General features: G+C 37.0%; 2 protein-coding genes and 1 non-coding gene across 7 annotated transcripts; 1 reads left to right on the top strand and 2 right to left on the bottom strand.

The window, feature by feature from the left end:
- Nucleotides 1–1004: 1004 nt before the first annotated feature.
- Nucleotides 1005–8182, bottom strand: LOC104222220 (tobamovirus multiplication protein 2B). Of its 5 annotated transcripts, none has more exons than XR_709893.2 (6): nucleotides 7964–8180; nucleotides 7396–7461; nucleotides 7239–7303; nucleotides 5559–5649; nucleotides 2103–2174; nucleotides 1005–1287 (listed from the first exon to the last, which is right to left on the bottom strand). XR_709893.2 is itself a non-coding variant. In XM_009773429.2 (6 exons), the coding sequence occupies exons 1-5, from the start codon at nucleotides 8111–8113 to the stop codon at nucleotides 2559–2561; spliced, it is 399 nt and encodes a 132-aa protein (XP_009771731.1). In that variant the 5' UTR covers nucleotides 8114–8180; the 3' UTR covers nucleotides 2103–2174; nucleotides 2514–2558. The 5 variants fall into 5 exon arrangements, 4 of the variants coding, with proteins under 4 accessions (XP_009771729.1, XP_009771728.1, XP_009771731.1 ...); XM_009773429.2 differs by lacking the exon at nucleotides 1005–1287 and adding an exon at nucleotides 2514–2585; XM_009773427.2 differs by lacking the exon at nucleotides 2103–2174 and having other exon boundaries at nucleotides 7964–8182.
- Nucleotides 8183–13244: 5062 nt separating this feature from the next.
- On the bottom strand, nucleotides 13245–14318 carry LOC104222222 (uncharacterized). Its single transcript, XM_009773430.2, has one exon. The coding sequence runs from the start codon at nucleotides 14316–14318 to the stop codon at nucleotides 13245–13247; it is 1074 nt and encodes a 357-aa protein (XP_009771732.1).
- A 318-nt stretch (nucleotides 14319–14636) lies between these two features.
- TRNAR-CCU (transfer RNA arginine (anticodon CCU)) lies at nucleotides 14637–14709 on the top strand. The gene has a single exon. It is a non-coding gene; the product is annotated as a tRNA-Arg (tRNA).
- Nucleotides 14710–22279: the final 7570 nt, after the last annotated feature.

Consider the following 22279-nt stretch of genomic DNA (forward strand, 5'->3'; position numbering starts at 1 on the left):
ATTTTGTCTCCTAGGTTTGACAGTGACAAACAGGCAACCCGCAACTGCCTATATAGCACCACTTCACGTGTTGCTTTCTTTCTTTTAACAAATATAATAATAATAATAATAACGTGTTTTTGTCCTTTTATTTTCCACTAAGTATTACTTCTCCGTGCCATGTGAATCTATTCGACTGAGCACGGAGTTTAAGAAAAAATAAAGATTTTTATAATTTGTGATTCTAAACAAATCAAAAAGGGGCCTAGAGTATTTGTGTAGTTATAAAAACTTCTCATTAAGGGTAGAATTGTAAGTTTAAGCTAAATTATTTTCAAATTTAAAAATGGATCATTCTTTTTGGAACGAACCAAAAAAGAAATAGGTTCACATAAACTGAAACGAAGGAGTACGTATTGGTTCACTCTACTATTTTGGGGAATATTTGGAACAAAAGTTCAATTGGGTGATCACAATTCCAAATGTTCCCCAATAAGGGCTTTTGGCTTGCAATTTGTGGTAAAAACCTATTTGTCAAAAACATACACATTGCAAATAACTTAGTGGGCGTTTGGACATAAAAATTGTGAAATTTGGGGGAAAAAATTAAGTTGAAAATGGTATTTAAAAATTAGAGTTGTGTTTGAATATGAATACAATTTGGAGCTATTTTTGAGTTTTTATGAGTGCTTTGAAGTGAAAATTTTGGAAAATATCATTTTGGAGTTTTTCAAATTCCGAAAAAAATTTAAAATTCAACTTTTAAGTGAAATTTGAAATTTTCATGGTCAAACAATAATTTCGAACAAAGAGTAAAACAAAATTCGAAAAAAATGAATCTTTTATTATGGCCAAACGGGCCCTTAATTACTGTTTTGAAATCTCCGTATTTTTTTAAAATTATTGTCACAACCAGATTTTTCCACCATCGGGATCGTGATGGCGCCTAACCAAAAGATTGCTAGGCAAGCCAACATGTAAAAATTAATATACGCTACTTCTTTAAAAAATTCACTAAATGACAATAATTTTAAACATACGATCTAATAAAATGCGGAAGTTTATAACAGTCTAAACACCAATACACGGCTACCCAAAATCTAGTGTCACCATCCACGAACTTCTAAGAGTTACTACAAATAGTGGTTTAAAGGAAATACATATGTTCTCGAAATACAAGAAAACATGGAAGATAAGATACATGGAAGGGGACTCCAGGGTCTACGAACGCCAGCAGATCTACCTTGGGTCTCCTGATGGACTGAAGGCAGCAACCCAACTCTGATCAACAAGGTTCGGTACCGAAATCTGAACAGAAAGTGCAGAGTGCAGTATCAGTACAACCGATCTCATGTGTTGGTAAGTGCGGAGCCTAATCTCGGTGAAGTAGTAACGAGGCTAGGACACAACAATAACATGAACATGTGTAGTTAAATCATATACGAGAAAATAATAACAAACGAAAATGTAACAGATAATACGGGAAGGGGGGGAAAACATGCTGAGGGGAATATCAAATCCTAACAATTGCACAGTAAAGGAACGCAGTAAATATCATGCTTTGCACTAACAAAAGTAATAACATAGCAACAAGTACACGACATCACCCTTCGTGCTTTTACTCTCATTCTCACCACAAGAAACAGTAGAAACGACACGGCATCACCCTTCGTGCATTAAGTCTCTCATAGCATGGTACGACATCACCCGTCGTGCATTATCACTCACGGAGTACGGCACGGTATCACCCTTCGTGCTTTACACTCTTCCTCACCCAAACAACAGAACAATATCAACACGGCAAGGGAATTGTCAATAACTAACCCCATTTTAATATTTCACTTCACAACATAAATCTCAACTTTAGTCAATACTCAAGCAATATCAATTTCAGGAAAAACATGATAAGATTTGTTTAACATGAAGAATAACCAATCTAAGCATGATCCGTACGAACAAAGAATACAATAGTACCAAGTATAAGACTCACTCGCATGCTACGACCCAACAGCAACGTATAGATACTCATCACTTCACCTATACGTCGTACTCAATAATCAAACACATAACAAATAAGGCAACAATACCTAATCCTTCAAGCTAAGGTTAGCCACAACACTTACCTCGATTTCACGGCCGATCTCAAAGCTCAATCACAGCTTTTCCTTTCACACAAGCCTCTAGGCCAATAGAATCTAGCAAATTACCAACCAAACGATTCAATTTAAGCCTCAGGAACTACCCACGATAGCGAGGAATTCAATTTAGGTCATTTTTTAAAAAGTCAACACCCGGGCCCGCTTGGTCCAAACCCGAAATTCGGACCAAAACCCAATTACCCATTCACCCTCGAGCCCGGATATACAATTGGTTTTGGAATCCGACCTCAATTTGAGGTCTACATCCCCAAATTTCAAAATTTCTATGTTCTACCACTCGTCACTTCACCTATATGTCGTACTCAATAATCAAACACATAGCAAATAAGGCAATAATACCTAATCCCTCAAGCTAAGGTTATCCACAACACTTACCTCGATTTCATGGCCGATCTCAAAGCTCAATCACAGGTTTTCCTTTCACACAAGCCTCCGGACCAATAGAATCTAGCAAATTACCAACCAAACGATTCAATTTAAGCTTTAGGAACTACCCACGATAGCGGAGAATTCAATTTAGGTCATTTTTTAAAAAGTCAACAAAAGTCAACATCCAGGCCCGCTTGGTCCAAACCCGAAATTCGAACCAAAACCTAATTACCCATTCACCCCCGAGCCCGGATATACAATTGGTTTTGGAATCCGACCTCAATTTGAGGTCTACATCCCCAAATTTCAAAATTTCTATGTTCTACCCAAAAAATTCCCAATCCCACCATGAAAATCCTAGATTCTAAGATGAAATCTTGTAAAAAAAAGTAAAAGAGTGAAAGAAATGAGTTAAGAATCACTGACTTATGATTTGGGGAGGAAAAAGTATTTGAAAAATCGCCTCTTATGTTTTAGGGGTTTGAAAAAGTGAAAAATAGATGAAAAGTCTCATTTATATTGCACCCCCGGATCCTCACTCCGCGGTCGCTAAATCCCGAGCGCGGGTACAAACCTTCACCGCGGTCCGCAAAATTATGGGCGCGTCCGCGAAACTGAGCCTTGCCCTACCGCGTCCGCAAAGCCCTCCACCGCGACCGCGTTCTTCAACCTGCGGTTCGCGAATTTCACTCCGCGGCCGCACTGCTAAGAGCTGAGACCTGCAATCTCTGCAACTATCCAACACCAGGTCTTTTCCTAAGTCTAGTTATCTCGTAGCCTATCCGAAACTCATCCGAGCCCTCGGGGCTCTAAACCAAATACGCACATAAGTCTTAACACATCATATGAACTTGTTCGGGCAATCGAATAGCCAAAATAACACCTAGAACTATAACTTTAGCACCAAAACACATGAAATCCTTAAGAACATTTGAAATTCCTAGTTTTTCACAGTCGGACGTCCGAATCACGTCAAATCAGTCCGTTTCTCACCAAATTTCACAGACATGACTTAAATATTATATTAAACTTGTACCGGGCTTCGGAACCAAAATATTATAAATATAAATAACTGTTTAGTTTATATTGCAGCACTTGTAGATTTATTTACTCAATTTTCAGAAGATGGAGTAATTTATCAAGAAACTATTAATTCTATGAAAGCTAAGTTTAAAAAATATGTTTTCCCTATCCTCCCTATTTTTGGTGTTGCTGCATTGTTAAATCCTACAATGAAATTAGGAGGTCCTCACTTTTGGTATTCAAAAATTTATAACGCTTTATCACTTTCAGCTGAGGAATTTGCTACACTTGGAGATGCAAAAGCCTCAATTAAAATAAATGCTCAAACTATTTATAATGCTTATCAACTTGCCTTAGATCAAGCTAGACCAAATGTTCCAACTCCTACTTCGTCTAGTTCGCAAGCATCTAAAAGAACTACGGGACTAAAAATCCTTAGTTCTTGGACGGAGTTCAGGGGTTCTCAAGGTGATAATTTTGGTGATAGTTCACAACTAAATGAGCTTCAAATTTATTTGTCGCAGGGACTTGAATCAGAGAATCCCGACGGCTCCTTCGATGTTTTGGAATGGTGGAAGAACAAACAAAAACACTATCCGGTTCTTTCAAGGATGGCTCGAGATATTTTAAGTGTTCAAGCTTCAACAGTGGCATCGGAGAGCGCATTCAGTCAAGCGAGACTTCAAATCGGTGATCATAGAGCGTCTATGAGGGAGAGCTTGGAAAAATCAGTACTCTTCAGAGATTGGATCCTTTCGGAAAGAAGAAATTTTGGACTTGCAGAATCACAACCGGAGATAGATGACGCTTATGAAGAAATGCTAGCGGAACTTGCGCAAGATGCTGCTTCGCCCGAAAGCGGTGATGAACAAGCTTCTTTTCCACCACCACCAACGGAAATTCCTCCGGACCTTGAAGGATTTATGAGATTTGTTAGAGATAATACATAGACTAACATGTAACTTGTATTTCGGCACATCTTCCTTAGTTTTTTTTCCTTTTAATGGTGGTATTAGTACCTTGTTGTGCTCATTCCATTGGGGGAGGAAGACTAAGAAAGATATTGTCATTCTTTGTTAATGTCGTAATAGTAAAATATATAAGACATTCCCTTGAATATTTCTTTGCAATTTATTTTGTGTTTAAATTTGATATAGTATATATATTATATATCTAATACATATAAACTATATATATATATATCTCTAATACATATAAACTATATATATATATCTAATACATACTATATATACTATATATATTTATATAGCTATATATAAGCAATTTATACTAGTATATACATATATAGTTTACAAGAAAGTGCATTAGATAAAAAAAAATTAAAAAAATAGCCTATATATATGTGTGTGTGTACATACACATATATATAAGGCACTATATATATATATCTAATACATATAAACTATATATATATATATATATATATATATATATATATATATATATATATATATAGGCAATATATATTACATAAGGCAATATATAATTACATATACACATAATACACCCTTATATATACATACTATATATAGCTATATATAAGCAATTTATACTAGTATATACATATATAGTTTACAAGAAAGTGCCTTAGATAAAAAAAAATTAAAAAAAAATAGCCCGAAACGAAAAAAGCCCGTTAGGCCCGCGGGCCCGGCCCATTTAGCCCGGGACCATGTGGGCTTAGGACCACCGTGGGCCGGTTCCACACATTGGGACCGTTTGGCCTGGGACCGCCTCAAGCCCAGGCCCGTTTAGGCCCGTTTGGCCCGGGCCGGGACCACAATACAGCCTTACTTTCGCACCATAGTAAGCTACAACTAAAGAGGTGTCTAAACTAACACATGTTGACTCTAAGTAGTTTTTCAGTTAGAAAACTAGATAAACCCCATAATATATGAATGAATGACAATCCAACAAGAGAGTGAGGATACCTTTTTGGGGTGGGGCCGGGGCACGGGGGGATTCCCTTTCGAGGGTGGGGGAAGGGGGTAAAAAAGTTTCTAATACCTGCTGAGTGGCTTGAGCCCTAGATAAGGTCTTGAGCTGGCAGTTTTCCATGTTTGAGAGCAGCTGCATTACAGTTTTCAGCTGAGGAACACTGCAAGCATTAACTTTGACATGAGAACAGTCGAAAATTGAGTGATCAAAGACAACTGACTTATGGAAGAACGATTCTTCCATCTTAAGGAGAGCAATTTGCATTGCCATTATGGAAGTATGACTAAACTAACATCAAATAGACTGATATCTGATCTCGTCTTGAATCGCCTCTTCATCATCATTAGCTGATAATCATCTCTTATACAAGGAATTGCACTAAAACTTGCCCTAAAGATGGTTCGAAGTAAGTACTACAGTAACAAAGCTCAAAAATGAAAGTGGATTGACAACAACATGAACAAGACTGATCAAAGTGTTCCTTTTCAAATATTGGATATATCTGTTAAGGAGTTATTATTGGACATATCTGTTAAGGAGTTATCTCAGCCAATGAAGTACGCCACTCTCCATTTACAATGTAAACAAAGACTTACCTAAATTGCACCATACTAGGAAATATAGAAGATGAAGAACTTGACAGATCAACCTTCACCTTTCCAGTTATGCCAAATATTTGGTGTCAGTCAAACCATATTCCGGCTAAAGGAAAGAAAAATGTATTACTCAGAAGCTTGATGTGCAGTCTGTGGTCAATTTCATCTTCTTCCATCTATCCATTAATCTTCATCCTTTAGATTTTTATGAAGCTTACAAGTATGGAAAGATTGTAATCTTTAAATCTAGTTATCCGGTTAAATGATGCCAAAGTATTAGATCCTCAATATCAATACTCAGGTTGTTATTCTACCAATTCTCGACATACAAACCAACTATAGGAAAACAGAATAATCATCATTATCCACCAATCACCATAACCTTCAAAAGCTCTTTTAGACTATGTTGCGCGGACTCTTCAAAGCAGCTGCCATACACGTGTCGGATCCTCCAAAAATGCACTACTTTTGGAAGATCCGACATGCACCCATCGACATTTTCGGAGAGTCCGAGCAACATAGCTTTTAGGCGCTTCAAGTTTTACTTTTAAATCTCAAAAGAACCTTAATTTTCTTTTTCTATTTTTCTTTGTGATAGTTAAGAACTTGAATTTCTTTTTGAAGCTGCAAAAGTTCTACTTTACCCTATTAAACACAAACCTTAATGGTTAAACATGTGAAACTCCATGCAAATTTGGAGTAATTTATTGAAAGAAAGTTGTAAATCACATCTTAATGCCTAACTTGCAAAGATGAGGTGCCAACCCTAACAGACTAGAAGCACTGATTTATATTAAGATCTCATTCTCTTTAGACTTTACACATAATGCAAATCTTTCCTCTTTTCCCTTCCTCTCGCGCTACAAAGAGAGCAGTTCAATGTAAACTTTTCCACTGGAGCATTACCTAATTAGCTCCAGACCCTGAAGCTACTTTCTTTTTCTGAAGTAAAGGCCAAGGTATACGTTTTAGCGGAAAATAATTTTCTGAGTAGTGATCAGCATACCAATTACAATCAATCCTGGATCATTTAAGCCTTGACATTGTGTACAAGCACCGATATGCATGTAAAAAGTCTACTTTGAAAGAAAAAATCTAAAGCACAAGGTAACTTCGTCAACTGTAATGCCATGAATGGGGGAAAAAGGCCAACCTTTGTAACCCGTTTTCCATATGAGCATCCAATGCTGAAATCACCTGAGGCAACTGCTCCAATACCTGCAACGAGGAAAATAAAAGCAATAGAAGGCTTCCTCCAGGTTCATCTTAATTAAAACTCATAAATTATAACAATATGAGGTCCTGCATACCAGCTCTGTATTCTTGATTGTAGGTGTCTTAGCAAAAAGAGTCTTTGGTAGCTTCATCAGTTCGGCCTGAACCAACATCGAGAAATCTATCAGCGAGACACGTGGTAGACACTAGGGCCACAATCAATTTAAACATCCTTAACCAGAACATTCGATCAAAAGCTTTAAATGATTTAGAACTATTGAAAATTGTAAAGATTGTATAGAACAATATTCTTAGTGGAGTGGCATCTCACAACTTAGAATGTCTCAAAATGTGAAGAGTGTTATATAAATTGAAATGAAATGGATGGGGCAATACAATAGAGGTAAAATATACACTGATACATAAGAGCAAAGCTGGAAGTGATTCGACAAAAATCCCTAATCAGAAGCTTATTGCCTTGAAGTTCAACTATAATCTTGATTATATATGGAGCAGCATATAGCATTTTTGGGCATGACGATGAAGACAATTTAGCTATTAGAGGAAAACCAAATAATCTACTAGCTATAAGAACACAAACAAGCAGATTAATAATTAATTATTAGAAAATGATGGATTTTACAAAAAAAAAAAAGGAAGTGCCTGAGATGGGGAGGACTGAAGCATGAGATGGAGGAGATTGGAGGTGGACTGAATGGACTGAGTGATTTGATCAGCCACCATCGTTTTCGCTGACCCATCTCTGCTGCTGCTGCTGCCGCCAGTTTTGCCGGTCGACGTCGACGTTGCCATCCCAACTCCTCTCTTCGTGGGTACCCGGTCTGCTCTTTTGTTTGTGCAAATTCCCCAAACAGTAAACAGGTTGATAGCTGGTTTATTTTAATTAAATATACTTTTAACAAATTATATTCCATAGTTATCTTTTGATTTTTTATAGTCAAATATATATTTATAATCATTTCCTACCATTAAGCCATAAAATAAGCTTTATATTATTTTTACTCTGTTCGATTTCCTCCATTCTAATAGTCAAAAGTGAAGAAAGACCAAGGAGACAGAATTGCAAGAATGAAACCAAGTGTTGAAACTCCATCTTAGTACAAGAAAGAAAGGTAATTCGATGCTTCCGAAACCAAGGGTCGACACATACTTCCGAAAGCCAATAATTGTAAGGATTAGTTACTAGATACTGATGCTGCTTCGATATTAGGGTTGCTCTTGAACAAAGACGATGGAGTTGGGAGCTGAGCAACTTAAATTTTCTGTTAATATTTTTCAATGTATCTCGTTGTATTTTCATGTATTTCATTATATTCATTGTCATTCTTTTCATTGTATTTCAATGTATCTCGTTGTTTTCTATGTATTTCATTGTATTCACTATCTCGCTATATTCCATGAATGTATTCATATGTTTTTTTTAAAATTAATATAATTTATGCATTCAAATGTATTATATAATTTCTCTAAAGATTGCTATGTTTTTTGGGTGTTTTTCGGTTGAGAATCTTTTTTATAACTGAAAATATAAAATTTGTGTGTTATAATTGCGTTTGTTGAGTTATATTAGGAGTCTATTATGTTAATTGATTCACTTTCCGTTTAAAAACAGTGTAATCCCCTATTTCACGTCGTGAATACAGTCGAATACAATAATCTGTCCAGCTGTAATCCCATGTTTCACGCCATGAATACAGTCGAATACACTCGAATACAATAATCTGTCTAGCTGTAATCCCATGTTTCATTCCATGAATACACTCGAATACAACAACTGATTAGCTGGACTTCCCTGATTCACACCTATTTTTGCTACTGTATTCATAAATACAGTAGCTTAAATATATCTAATACATCTTATAACAACAGAAAACGTATCTACAATCCGTAATATAGCAAATGGTATCTATAGATGCTAATTACCACTAAAAGATAGTTCTTTATGAAAATTTCTCATAGAAAAACACCTTCACCTTTAGTTTTCATAACAGTAATCACTTTGGGTGTGTTTGGTGTAACGGAAAATGTTTTTCCTGGAAAATGTATTACAAGAAAATACTTTCTTGGAAAATAAGTAGTAATCTTATTTATTTTTCCGGTGTTTGGTATGCAAATTAAGAAAAATGACTTTTCAAGAGTATTCATAAATAATTTAGATATAATAAACATAAAGTCATAAACTTTCAAACCAACAACCTTTAGAACCCACAAATTCATAAACTTTCGAACCGCTAAGCTTTCAAAACCGTGGAGTTTCGAACCCGTAAACTTTATAATTTCTAAACACATAAACTTCCAAACACATATACATCTGAACTTATAATTTTGGAACTTGTAAAATTTTTACCTTTAAACCGATAAATAAAAAAAATATATTTAAAAAATATTTTTTTCGGGGGGTTGGAGTGAGTGGTGCAGAAAAACGAAAAAACAGAAATTTGAAATTACAAAAAAAAAATAAGGTAAAAAAAATAACTTTTTTTTGCGGTGGGGGGTGGGGTGGTAACGGAAAAACTGAAATTTAAAAAAAAAAAAAGCCTTTTTTGGAGAGGAGGTGGGGTGGGTTGGTGAGGGTGGGGAAGGTTGAGAAGGAATTTTGGAAAATGTTTTCCCTTGTCTTGATAAGGAAAATATTTTCCTCCAATTGGAGGAAAATAAATTCATAAGGAAATTATTTTCCAGAACATTTAAGCCAACACATGGGAAAATTAGAAAACATTTTCCGAAAAATATTTTCCTTGGTACCAAACACCCCCTTTTTCATTTCTCCTTTTACCTTACCAACTTTTGTTTTGTACAGTTATTTTAACTTATTTATTACTCTAATTAAATAAATAAATATTTATTATTAATATAAAATATTATAATTTGACCAATTTACCTTTTCAAAATAATAAGCTCTTCTGATTAACTATTTTTATTAATATCTTTAAATTCATCCAGAGAAGAACCACCAAGAAATGAGATGGGAGGGATGAAATTACTCTACTCGTATATGTTTAGGGTTCGAGCACAAAAAATGGAGAAACTCTTGCAGCGCAAATCCGGATAAATATGATCAGTGTTTCCTTCATTTTACGTCAAACTAGATTAATTTACCACAATTAGATTACAAAAAAACTGAGAATATATATTAATTAAACATAGTTAAAGTGATAAAAGTTTAATGTGCCTCATGTATTTATAGTTTGATGAAAATAGTGATGGGTGAAAATGATTCAATTCAAGACAAGACAAATGGACGGTATGCGTAACAAAGAAACAACTAGACTAGCACAGACGATAAATTTGCAAGTATCCGACAACAATTAAGATGTCTAGAAACTGGACATTCTTGATGGCTCATAGACTTGTATAAGTTTAAAATTGGCATTGATCTCTTTTATATATATTCCAAAGTTTTATGTTAAAGTTCACAACTTCGGGGTAGTAGAACTGGTCAAGTTTTGCAAATGAGCACACTTTGCAATAGCTTAGACTTGCTCTTAACATAGGGATGGTTGAGTATGGAGAAATAGGACATATCTCTCATGTCTTCTCAACAATCAACACCGCTACGTAAAAACCAACAGCCCCATGAAATACAATATATTATCTGCACAGATAAACAAGAGGCTGCCAATTGAAGCATGGCAAGGTATACTGAGTGGTATACATAGAAGTGCGTTATGCAGTCTTCAATGGTAAAACAACCCCCCAGAAGCATCTTATAATAGAAAACTATCTTCCGGAAGCACATAAAGTTTCACAAAAATTCCACTACTTCTATCCAAGCAAATATGAAGCTAGCCGAGATATGGCACGAAATCCTGGTGACAAAAAGGTCGGATAAACAATGAATTTCCTACAAAAACATTCTTCATCAAATTACAGATTCAGGAGTATTACTCCCAAAGCCCTAAATGAAAAACAAGTTCTTTTTTCTTTTTATTTGGTGATAAGGTAAATGAAAAACAAGTTTATGTGTAATACAATCCTGTTGAATTCAGGAGTAGTGCATATGCTAGAAGCAGTCTCTGGGAGCTGGACCATTGATCTATTTGAGTGCCACAATAACTTTCATAATAGAGATCAGACATTCAGGAAATGCAAGTCCCCAAAGCAATTCACAATAACAGGATTAGACACCACTCTTCTCCTAAGAGTAGTAGATAAGAACGACGAGGAGAAAAATATAAAGAATAGGAAAGGAACACTTCCAAGTCTCAATGATCTGCCAAGTTCAACCTGTTGGAATACCAATCTCTTTCCAGTCCTTTATGGATCTTACTAGTTTGCAACTTCTTCATAAAAAACGATACGTCACATGAAATTCCATCCCCTTTGCGCCACCCCTTGTCTAAACCAGGAGGAAAAGTAAATCCAACATTCAGCTTGTCGATATTACACTAACATTCCCCTCGAAATATGTACCCATGAGAAGTACACTAAAATAAAGCAAACAATTTTGTTGCACAGTGCTTAGGAATTTGAAAGTTGGTTAGACTTGAATCAATCTTGCAATCTTTGCACATCCCAAACTACTATCCTCATCATGATTAAACATGTTTGGCTTATTTGGTCATGGTATGGGCGTATTATAGATGACCATAGTTTGAGAGAGGACACTATCGTCACCACGTGACTTTGTGGCCAACAAAAGGGAAGGAGGGTATTGCATAGGGGAGATCGGCTTTAGAGTAGGGTGAGGTTGCTTGGGACAAGTGACTGCAGTTATTTCTGAGTTCAGTTGGAGTTGTAGCACCTACCCATTTGCACAGCAAGGAAAGGGTACAGACGGAAGGGAATGAAAGACAGAAGCTGGTACAAAGATGATTTCAGAAAATGGAAAGATGTGGAATTTCCATTCAGAGAGTGGGTGTCAGCAGCTGTCTGATCCACCACGGCCACCAGTGTTTCTCTAGCGAGGAGAGATCTCGTCCTAGACCTTTATTTTTTCAATCAAACCCACAATGACTGGAGGTGATATCTTCACAGTTTTATCATAACAGAAGAAATAAGGGGATGTAGCATTTTCAAAAAGACCATTTTCAGTACCAAAAGCAACCTGGTATGAGCCCATAATTGAACTTCTAATCTGTTTTAATATTACAATGCTTAGGTACTACTTTTTGTTGATAGAAATCTATGCATGATGAAAGGCTTTACATAAATTAACAAACAGAATGAGCAAAGAAGCAAATGTAGTCATCTCTATTTACCACAAAAACGAGAAAAGAGAAGCTTCTTCAAGAGAGAGGAAATAACGAGAAAAGAGAAGCTTCTTCAAGAGAGAGGAAACACTTAAATGCAAGGTATAGATATTTCAACTATACACTTGTCATATTGCTTTCCAATAGGGACTAAATGAAGATGAAGCTCAACATTTTCTAATATTGTTTTCGCAACTTGTAGACTTAGTCAACAAACATCTCATTGATTTGTAATTCAATCTCGTACATTTCCTCAAGTTGGTTTCCCAAAAAAATCAGCTTCCCCTTACGAGTACTCCCAATATCATACAGTAGTAGCTTATGTCGTTGTCTTACAAGCATGCTCATGTTTGATATACTCCTTTTTCTCCCCTGATTTGACGAGTGAAAATGTTCTATGTCTATCAAAAACCCAAAAAAAAACTAATATCCCTAGGTCTATATCCAAATGTTCTTGTTACTTCTAAATAAACTCAAAAGGAAAATAAAATGGAAAAGCAATCGTCAACCTATAAACAATTTGAAACGGTACTTGCAAGAGGAGGGCCTGAGGCCTTCTCGATATCTAGAGAGAGAAGCAAAACTATAAATTCTTCATCAATCTAACCCTCCTGAAGGAGATAGGTATCACGCTTAAGTTACAGCAAGCTCATTCACATATACATTGCATACTAAAAAAGAAAGTAATCATTAACTATTTACTCGAGCTAATTAGCAGACAATTAGCTAACTCACGTTGAAGAAGCAGCCCTAATTGCTTTCTGCAACTCACTCTCAACATCACTAGCCCGAGTCCCATCCGAAGCATGCTTCTTCTCGTCCTTCTTTGCATTCTCTCCCCCACTCTTCCTCCTATTCCTCCACTCCTCAAATCCCCCTGAATTCGAATTCTCAACCACCTGCACACCTACAAACTCTCTCTCACCAGCACCATGCCTAACCGCATTCCCCATAGTCATTTCCTCAAACCTATGTTTCATCTCTCTATTCTCTCTCTGCAGCATCTCCATCTCCTTTTTCATCCAAAAACACATACCTTTCAACAGCTCAGTTTCGCCTAGATTCTCATCCTTCTTCTCCTTCACCTCCTTAACTTCATCAACTCTCTTAATCCCAATCTTATTCACACTTAAAAACGGCATCCTATTCCCCAAATCCTTAGGGAAATTCACACCCCAACGACAATCCATCGTCACACTTTTTGTCAAAGGCATTTCTGTTTTAGCCATCACAGCAATCCCCTTAAAGACAGAATCTTTAGCATAATCCTCCACTGAGAAGTCCTTAAAACTAGATGGCCTCTCCAAAGGAACAAACCCAAAGGAATTCCCCTCTCCATTCAGCTTACCCACAGAACTAGAATTACAACCCGGATCGGAAGTAGTGCTTTTACGAAGTGAAAAAGAACCCAACTGGGGTTTGAAAAGAAGGGTAAAAGTGGGATTTTGATTAGGTTGAAGAGGGGAAAAGGAAAAGTTAGCAGAAATGACTAAAGGTGAGTTCTTGGGAGACCCAAAAACCCCAATTCCAGATTTGAGGGTGAGAGTTAAAGGAGGGGTAGTGGTGGTTGCGGTGGGGGAGGCAGTGGAGTAGGAGAGTTTAAGGGTGGGGCCAGAAGAGAAGTTGGTGGCAAGAGCAAGGGAGAGATCAGAAGGGTGGTGGGTGGTAGTGGAGAAGCAAGAAAGGAAAGGAAGGTTGAAAATGGAAATGGGGATTTTGGCACGGAGGAGAAGAGGGTGAGTTTGTGGTTGTTTTTGGTGGTTGTGGGGTTGAGATTGGTCTTGGAGTTTCAGTGAGAGCTTCATCTTTTTTTTCTTTTCGTTTTCTGGGGCACTTGGCTTACCAAAGATTGTGAAGTAGAGAAGCTATAGGAAAACGCCATGTTTGTTCATGTTGTCAAGTTGAGGCTGATTGGCTTTAATTATTGGGCCTAAACTAATTTTGAAGACCCGACCCACTCAATTTGGACTAGGGGTGTCCAATTTATTTATAATGATGAGAAAACTACCCTCTATAGCCCCTCAAAATTTTAATAGCCCATGTTCTGTCTTACTTACAAAAAATGGCTCTTCGGCCCAAACGTATTGCATATATAGCCGAAAAGAATGAGTATGACAACACAAGCGCCTGTAGCTTAGTGGATAGAGTGTCTGTTTCCTAAGCTGAAGGTTGTAGGTTTGACCCCTACCTGGCGCGATCGAGTAACCCTTTTTTGCCTTTTTAAATGTACTTCTGGATCTGATAAGTATTAGCTAACAATTGAATGAAATATGTAATGCGGGTCATATTTCACTCACTAAGAAGGTGGCTGAGTGCTATATACTATTTTGCCTGCACATGATGTTAGATTATTAAATTTCATGTGTAGCTTGTTTTCAAGATATGCTATCATGATAGTTTCTTATTTTTTATATGATGGAATAATTAAATGATAATGAGGTTTTGCAAGGCTCTTCTCTTCTTTTAAGCTATCAAACTTGAGTGAAGCATGAACACCAATCTCGGGATTGATTTTCGACCAAATCCAACTTGAGATTTCAGCGTGACAGTATTTACAATATTTTACTATGTCAACTTGAGAAGGTGTATATTGAGAAGGTGTTAGTAATCCAACATCATTTTGCAATGTATAAATATTGTATCCTAAGTTCTACAGTGTATATTGAGCCTATCTCGAGTGTGCTTGTGTATCTAATGTGTATATATTTGTGTACCCCAAATGTATTTTATTTCGTGAATGTATAATTTGTCGGAACAATGTATCAAAATTGTATATAATGCATATTTTCTAATATGTAAATATAATGTATATAAATTATATACAATTTTGTATGTGTAATGTGTGCACACTGTGTATTTGGAGTGTATCATGTATTTTTGTATAGTGACAGTCTTTTTTGTATATATTTTGTATAGTTACATCTATTTTGTATATTTTTTGTATAGTGACTGTGAGCAGCTTATTTTTGACCATGTTTGAATTTATTCCTACTTTTCTCTACTCACTACCCACTTTCTCCACTTTCTCCACTCACTACCAACTTTCCCCATTTTCCCCACTCATGTTCCTCACTCTCCCCACTTTCCCCACTCATGTTCCCCACTCTCCCCACTTTTCCCACTCATGTTCTCCACTATCCCCAAAATATTTCCTCCACTCACACCATTCACAACCTTAAGACACCCATCAGCTCTCTCTCCTTGAAGAAGAAGCAGAAATACCAACTTCATTCTCTCCATTAAAAAACACAGCTGAAAGCAGCCCCAACGGACCCCTATTTTGCACAAAAAACGAGCTCGAATTCACCCTAAAAATAACCTCAAAACAGCTCCAAAAACGAGTTGAAAAACTGTCAAAAAACCAGCATTAAACTACAACCAAATCAGCCTCAGAAACGCCCCAAAATCCAGCTCCAAACTGACCCAAAACAGCCACTAAATCTGCTCAAAATAACTTCAAAACGAGCTAAAAATACTCCTTAAAATAGTTTCAAAAACAACCTGAAAAACCGGCCCAAACCCAGCTGAAATTCTGCCACCAAACAACCATGAAACGAGCTGGAGTTCACACCAAAATCCAGCTCCAAAACTTCAGCACAACGGCTTCGAAACCAGTCCAAAAATCCATAAAAAACAAGCAAATCGTCCTCACAATGTTTGTGCTATGGGTCCGTGAAAGGGTCGAGTCCGTCGAGGTCGGTGTGGAAGTTCTCTGGTCGATGGTTCCTGTTGTTTGAGTTTATTTGCTGCTCATTTTTTGTCGTTGTCTCTGTTCTGTTGAGTTGCAAACTCTCAACCTCAAATTCATTAATAAAAGTCCATTTTTATTCTTACTCTAGTTTCAAATCCTGCTTTGTTTGTTTTCTAAGATGATTAATTTTGCTTTGATCTATTTAATTGAGATAAATTCATGTAGTATTTCTTCCACTCTTTAGTATGTTGATTCTTTGAGTTTAATTCCCAACATGTGTTTTACTTCGCGTTAGTTATTGAATGTTCTTTCCATTGTGATTGATCAAAGAAGATTTTGTTAGCTTTTTTTTTTAAATTTCTCTGTCATTTCCAAGTTATATGCATTTGAAGGACTATTTTTCAGTTGAATTCTAGTAGGGACATGTGTTCTTTTAGAATGAATGAGCTAACATAATATTCATGTGAATAGGGAATAAGAAGCGTTGTCTTCCGCCACTGAAAGAACCTAGCTTTATTTATTCATTATGCCTTGAATTTGGTAGTAATTCATAAGTTTTATGTTAGAATTGTTTAGCTAAAATATTTCTTGAATTTTACATCAATTCCATTTCCATAATTCTGCTTCACAAATAATCTCAAAGTTAGCCTAGAATATTAATTTATAAATACATAGTAACTTGCTTTAGGCGCGATTAATTAACTATCGTGACTATGGGTACGGTTCCAGTAGCATAGTCATGATACCTAATTCCCAAATTCGGGGGTGCATTTCATGTAACCCGATCATAACAACTTCGAATATTAATAAAATAAAAAATATTGCGAATCGCGGGTGCATTTCATGTAGCGTGGTTTTCGATGTGTTCCAAAACGGCAAGTGTACGACAATCGTAACTTGTTTAAGAAATAATTTCATAAAACCTAAAAGGGGTTAAAATAATTAAAAGCAGTTATAAGGAAAAATGCACAATAGGTTTAACACATGTAATAAATCAGATAATAGGCCAATTATAATATGTTTAAGCGACCGTGCTAGAACCACGGAAATCGGGAATGCCTAACACCTTCTTCCGGGTTAACAGAGTTCCTTATTCAGAATTTCTGGTTCGCAGACTTCAAAAAGGAAAGTCGAAATTTTCCTCGATTTTGGATTTAAAATAAATCGGTAACTTGGGACACCAAATAAACTATCCCAAGTGGTGACTCTGAACAAAATTGAATAAATTAATCCCAATAATGTCACTTTAATTGGAAAAACTCCCTTGTACTACCTTCGGGTGTGTAAAAAGGAGGTGAGACAGCTCTGGCGACTCTGCTGGGGAACGAACCCAGAATATCTGGTTCAGGGTTCAAGAATTCGAGCTTAGAATAACTGTTATAGTTGGCTTGTTTTATTTGATTTTTACATGTTGAGCCTAATGTGCTAAATGCCGCTTTTACCGCTTTGATATTATTTGGACTGTATATAAATTGCTATGAAACCCTCCTCTCTTTGAGTCTTCTAAATCATCTGGGAAGTGTGGACTTCGTGTGACTTCTTTTCTGTTAGAGTCTTATCCCAATTTTAGAACGAGGTTCGGACAAGTTGCAAAGCCGGTGAAGCTTCTGTATTCCCGGTACGCTGCCCCCTCGGCTCGAGCTGTCCGTTCGGGTAAGCCAGGTCTAGAACAATAAACCCAGGTTTTTAAACCTAGTATAACAAGCCTCATGCCGGATCCCTAGTAGGAATGTTTGTTTGCATCACATGCATTTGACCTTGGAGACTCAACACAGGGGTTGGGTCTGTCTAGGACAGGTGTACCCAAATGAAAAAGACCATCATGATGCATCTTACGTGCTACTTGCGCGTCTGTTTGTTTCGGCTTGCATGTTGACCGGCTTCTAGAACAGAGGAAGAAAATAAAAATAAAAAATTGAAAAATAAATAAAAAATAAATAAAAATAATAATAATATAGGAGTGAGAGGTAGGTATTTAGAAAATTTTGAAACTCTGCCGAAATTCCGAAAAAAAAGAAGTCATCTCCAAATGAGCCAAAGTTTTCAACTGCCATGTTTCCCCTGTTTTGTCAAAACTGGCGAACTACGCGGGTCTGATTCTCACCGAATGTGAGATACGTAGGCAAACCTCATCGGTTCCGGCCCATAATTTTCAAAAAAAAAATCCAAAATATTTTCCTTTACTTCCTCTCTAGAAAAGTCTTTTTTTAGACTCCAATTTTCAAAAAATCCAAAAAAAAAATATTTTCCATTACTTGCTTCTTTAGAAACTAATTGTTTATTTAAAAACAATATATACAAAAATATTTTCTTTTACTGCTTCTTTAGACCCTAATTGTTTTAAAAATATATATATATATATATATACAAAAATATTTTCTTTTAATTTCTTCCAAAAATCCAAAAATATTTTTATTCTTCTTTCAAAATTGAAAAGAAAATTGAAAATTCAAAAATATTTCATTTTTTTTAGAAGCATTTCTTTCATAGATTCAAAATAAAATTCCAAAAATATTTTTCTTTCTTCTTTAGAAGTTTTTTCTATCGAAATTCCAAAAAAAAAAAACAATAAAAGTCTAAATTAAAAAAAAAATCTTTCTTCTTTCGAAATTCCCCCAAAAAAAAAATCTTTCTTCTTTATAAGTCTTTCTTGCGGAAATTATTTACTTTATTTCTGGCCTTCCCGAACTACGCCAGTTTGATTCTCACCGGATGTGGGATACATAGGCAACCCCCATCGGGTCCAACTTTATTTTTGTAAAAATAGCCCAAAAAGAACAAATTTTTTTTGTTTTGATTGTAAATAAGTAAGGTGATGTCATTCTTGTCTAAAATAGTTGAATGTCCCCAAAAGGGAGCCGGAACGCCGTTTTTGCAAGAACAGCCACCTTTAGTAGTTTTTTTTAAAGGTTTTGGCTGTTTAGCAAACACAACGTTAAAATCTTCTTCCCGAAGTACTGAAAGGCCGTATTTTCAAAGCCGAATTTTTATGAAAATTTAAAAATAATAGTGATAAACTTTTCTTGAGTCAAAATGAGTCATAACATTTTAAATTAAATCACCCTAATAAATGTGCAGGATGAGCACAGATGAAAACGAACCCTTCGCAGCTCTTGAAAAGATCCCCTTATAGCTCCACATGTGGTGGAATGACCTAAGAAAAGGTAGCCGAGGAATTGTGATAAAAGTTTTGGGTGGTCTTGTCGGACTTTTGAACATCAAGCCAAGATTGGACGTGATTGAAGCCTTGATACCTTTTTGGGATCCGACTCGAAATGTGTTTCGCTTTTCTGATTTTGAGCTCACACCCACACTAGAGGAAATTGCGGGTTACGCCGGCTTTAGTGGAAACTTTAGAAGTCGGTACCCGGTGTCACCGACACCAGTATCTCCTCACAAGTTTCTGGATATGTTGAGTATTAGCCGGGATATTCAGGATGGGAATTTATCTGAAGGGTTTTGCACTTTCCAGTTCCTGTACCAATGCTATGGCAATCCCCAAGGTTTCGAAGCACCAAATACTGGTCTGACCCATGCCGGAAATAAAGATAAATGAGAGGCAAGGCGGGGTTTGGTTTTTATAGTAGCATTCTTGGGTGTTATAATATGTCCGCGAAAAGACGACAACATAGAATTGGGCCTCGTGGGAATTGTTGATGTCGCAATCAAGAAAGCTAATGTCATTTTGGTTCCCCTGATCTTATCTGAGATTTACCTAGCTTTGACTATCTGTCGAGAAGGGGGAAAATTCTTCCAAGGCTGCAACTTACTACTACAATTGTGGATACTGGAACATCTCTGCCACCGTGTTGGGTATATGAACTACGGCATGACCGGTTTGGATTACATCGAAGAATTTGAAAGCCGAGTGGTGGGGGTTGAATTTCCAGAGGGTACCGAAGCTTGGTTTGCACACTTGAGTTCTTTAACTTCGGATAAAATTGAGTGGACGTTCGGATGGCTCCCTGCCACCGAAGTCGTATACATATCAACTAAAGTGTGCTACTGTCTCCTAATGAGCATCCGGAGCATCCAGCCATATACTCCTCACAGGGTTTTGCGCTAACTAGGAAGATTTCAAACCATCCCCCATGACGAAGATTTGAGTGTACATGTCATCGAATTGGTCTCAAAGGCTGTATTTCCAGAAGGAAGAGTTTGCCAAGTTTGGAATGAGTGCAGATTTCTCGAACCCAAGACTATGGTGCAGGATCTAGCTAGAGGTGAGGTGGACCCCAATTATATGGTTTGGTTTGGCAAAAGGTTTCAAATTCCTCGAGAGCCTGAGAGACCTGCTAAGAGACCCCATGTCCAACAATTCACTAACGACTCGCAGGAACAGTGGGGCTGGTTGGCAAAAGAAGAAAGCTATAGGGCCAAGATAAGTAAATTAGAGGGACAAATTAGGGACCTCAAATTTGGCCACAGTATCCAATCTGCCGCAGATGAAGGGGAAAAGAAAAAGCTAACTCAGGAAAATGAAGCTCTCAAAGCTCAAATCCATAAAATGAGAATAGTTGCTAGAAACCTGGAAAGAAGCCGGGCAGATGAAATGCTTATAAGCGGTATGAGAAAGAAAGTACTTGAGTGTCAAGATGACCTAGAAAAATCTGAGGCTAGTCTAGCAAAAGTCCGAGCACAATTGGCAGAGAATGCAGAAGGGCAGGCAGAGTTTGTGCGACAAATGAAAAGAAAATACGAGGGGACAATCGCCAATTTAAAGAGAAAGCTAACCACCCTTGAAAATGAGGCGGACAAACAGGCCAGGAAATTTAAAGCTGATAGGGAACATTGTTATGCTCTGAAGGCCCAAATGGACGAAGATATGCAACAATTGCGGAATCAAAAATCTTCATGACACTCAAGTGTTGGAAGCTCGGAATCAGCAAATCGGGTGTTTACTTCAGGAAAAAGGGTATTGTCCAAGAGAGGGTTAGAGTCATTGCCTACTATATCGTCATGAAATGCCATGCATGTGAGGATATGACTCAGACCACTTTCTTCGCTGCTGTAATGACATTTGTCCGCCAGATAATGAGTGATTTGGAGCGGCTTCAAGGGTATCTCGCACGTAGGCCCGTGAGACCGGATAATGTCCCATGGGCCCCAGGAGTCTAAGCATTGATGTATTCATGATTTTTCATTTATTGAGTCTGTATTTTGGAAATTATTTTTGAGTCTGTTGGTAGTTTTTAAAAGTCCAAGAAAATGAGTAGTTGGAAGTCTTTTGTAATAGAAAGTTTAGGAGTTTTATTAATGAAAATTTGAAAATTCCCAAAAATTGTTTCTTTATTTTTCGCATTTGTTTTTCTTGAACTACGTAATGATCTGATTCACACGACATCATGATACGTAGGCAATCCTCATCGAATCTGGTCACATTTTTGTAAATAACTCAAATAAGAGAGGGATGTGAAAAAGAGAACCAAAGAAAAACCAAAAGAAAAACGAAAAAAAAGCAAGGAAAGAGAGGAAAGAAAAGAGTGGAAAATAGGAATAAGAGGAGAAGTACAAAAGCCAAAAGTGGAAAGAAAAAGAAAATTGGGGAAAATAAGAAGAGCCGGGATGAAACATGCAACCATTGCGAAACATGTAGAAACACATTTAACTGTATAGGTGCATCACACACCAACGTGCGATTACCTATGTGTTAATTGCTTCAAACTGACCGGTTTGTTGTTTACACCAGTTAGGTTCTATAGTAAGGTGGTTGGTTTTGTGGTAGTTTGGCTTCACATTCATACTTCACAAGGTCAAAAGGAAGCATTTAAATGTCTTCGGAAATTCCTCTGCCAACAGTTCCTATTCCAGAGGATAGTCCGATCTCGACCATCCCAACTTCTGAGTCAGCAATTGCTGAGGAAAATAGAATTCTGCGTCTCCGCATGATGGAAATGTGGGACGCCTGGGCCAATGGAAAAGAACCACCAAGTGCGATCCCTGGATTCCCTGAGCTTTTTCCCAGGACAAGTGGGACCTCCAACATCCCCATGAGTTATCCAAATACCACACTGGGATATCCTACCATTTCAGCCACTTTGCTGGAACACCTTCTGTGTCTCGCCCCCAGGTGTT

Source organism: Nicotiana sylvestris, chromosome 6 (genome assembly GCF_000393655.2).
Source record: "Nicotiana sylvestris chromosome 6, ASM39365v2, whole genome shotgun sequence".
NCBI classification, from domain to species: domain Eukaryota; kingdom Viridiplantae; phylum Streptophyta; class Magnoliopsida; order Solanales; family Solanaceae; genus Nicotiana; species Nicotiana sylvestris.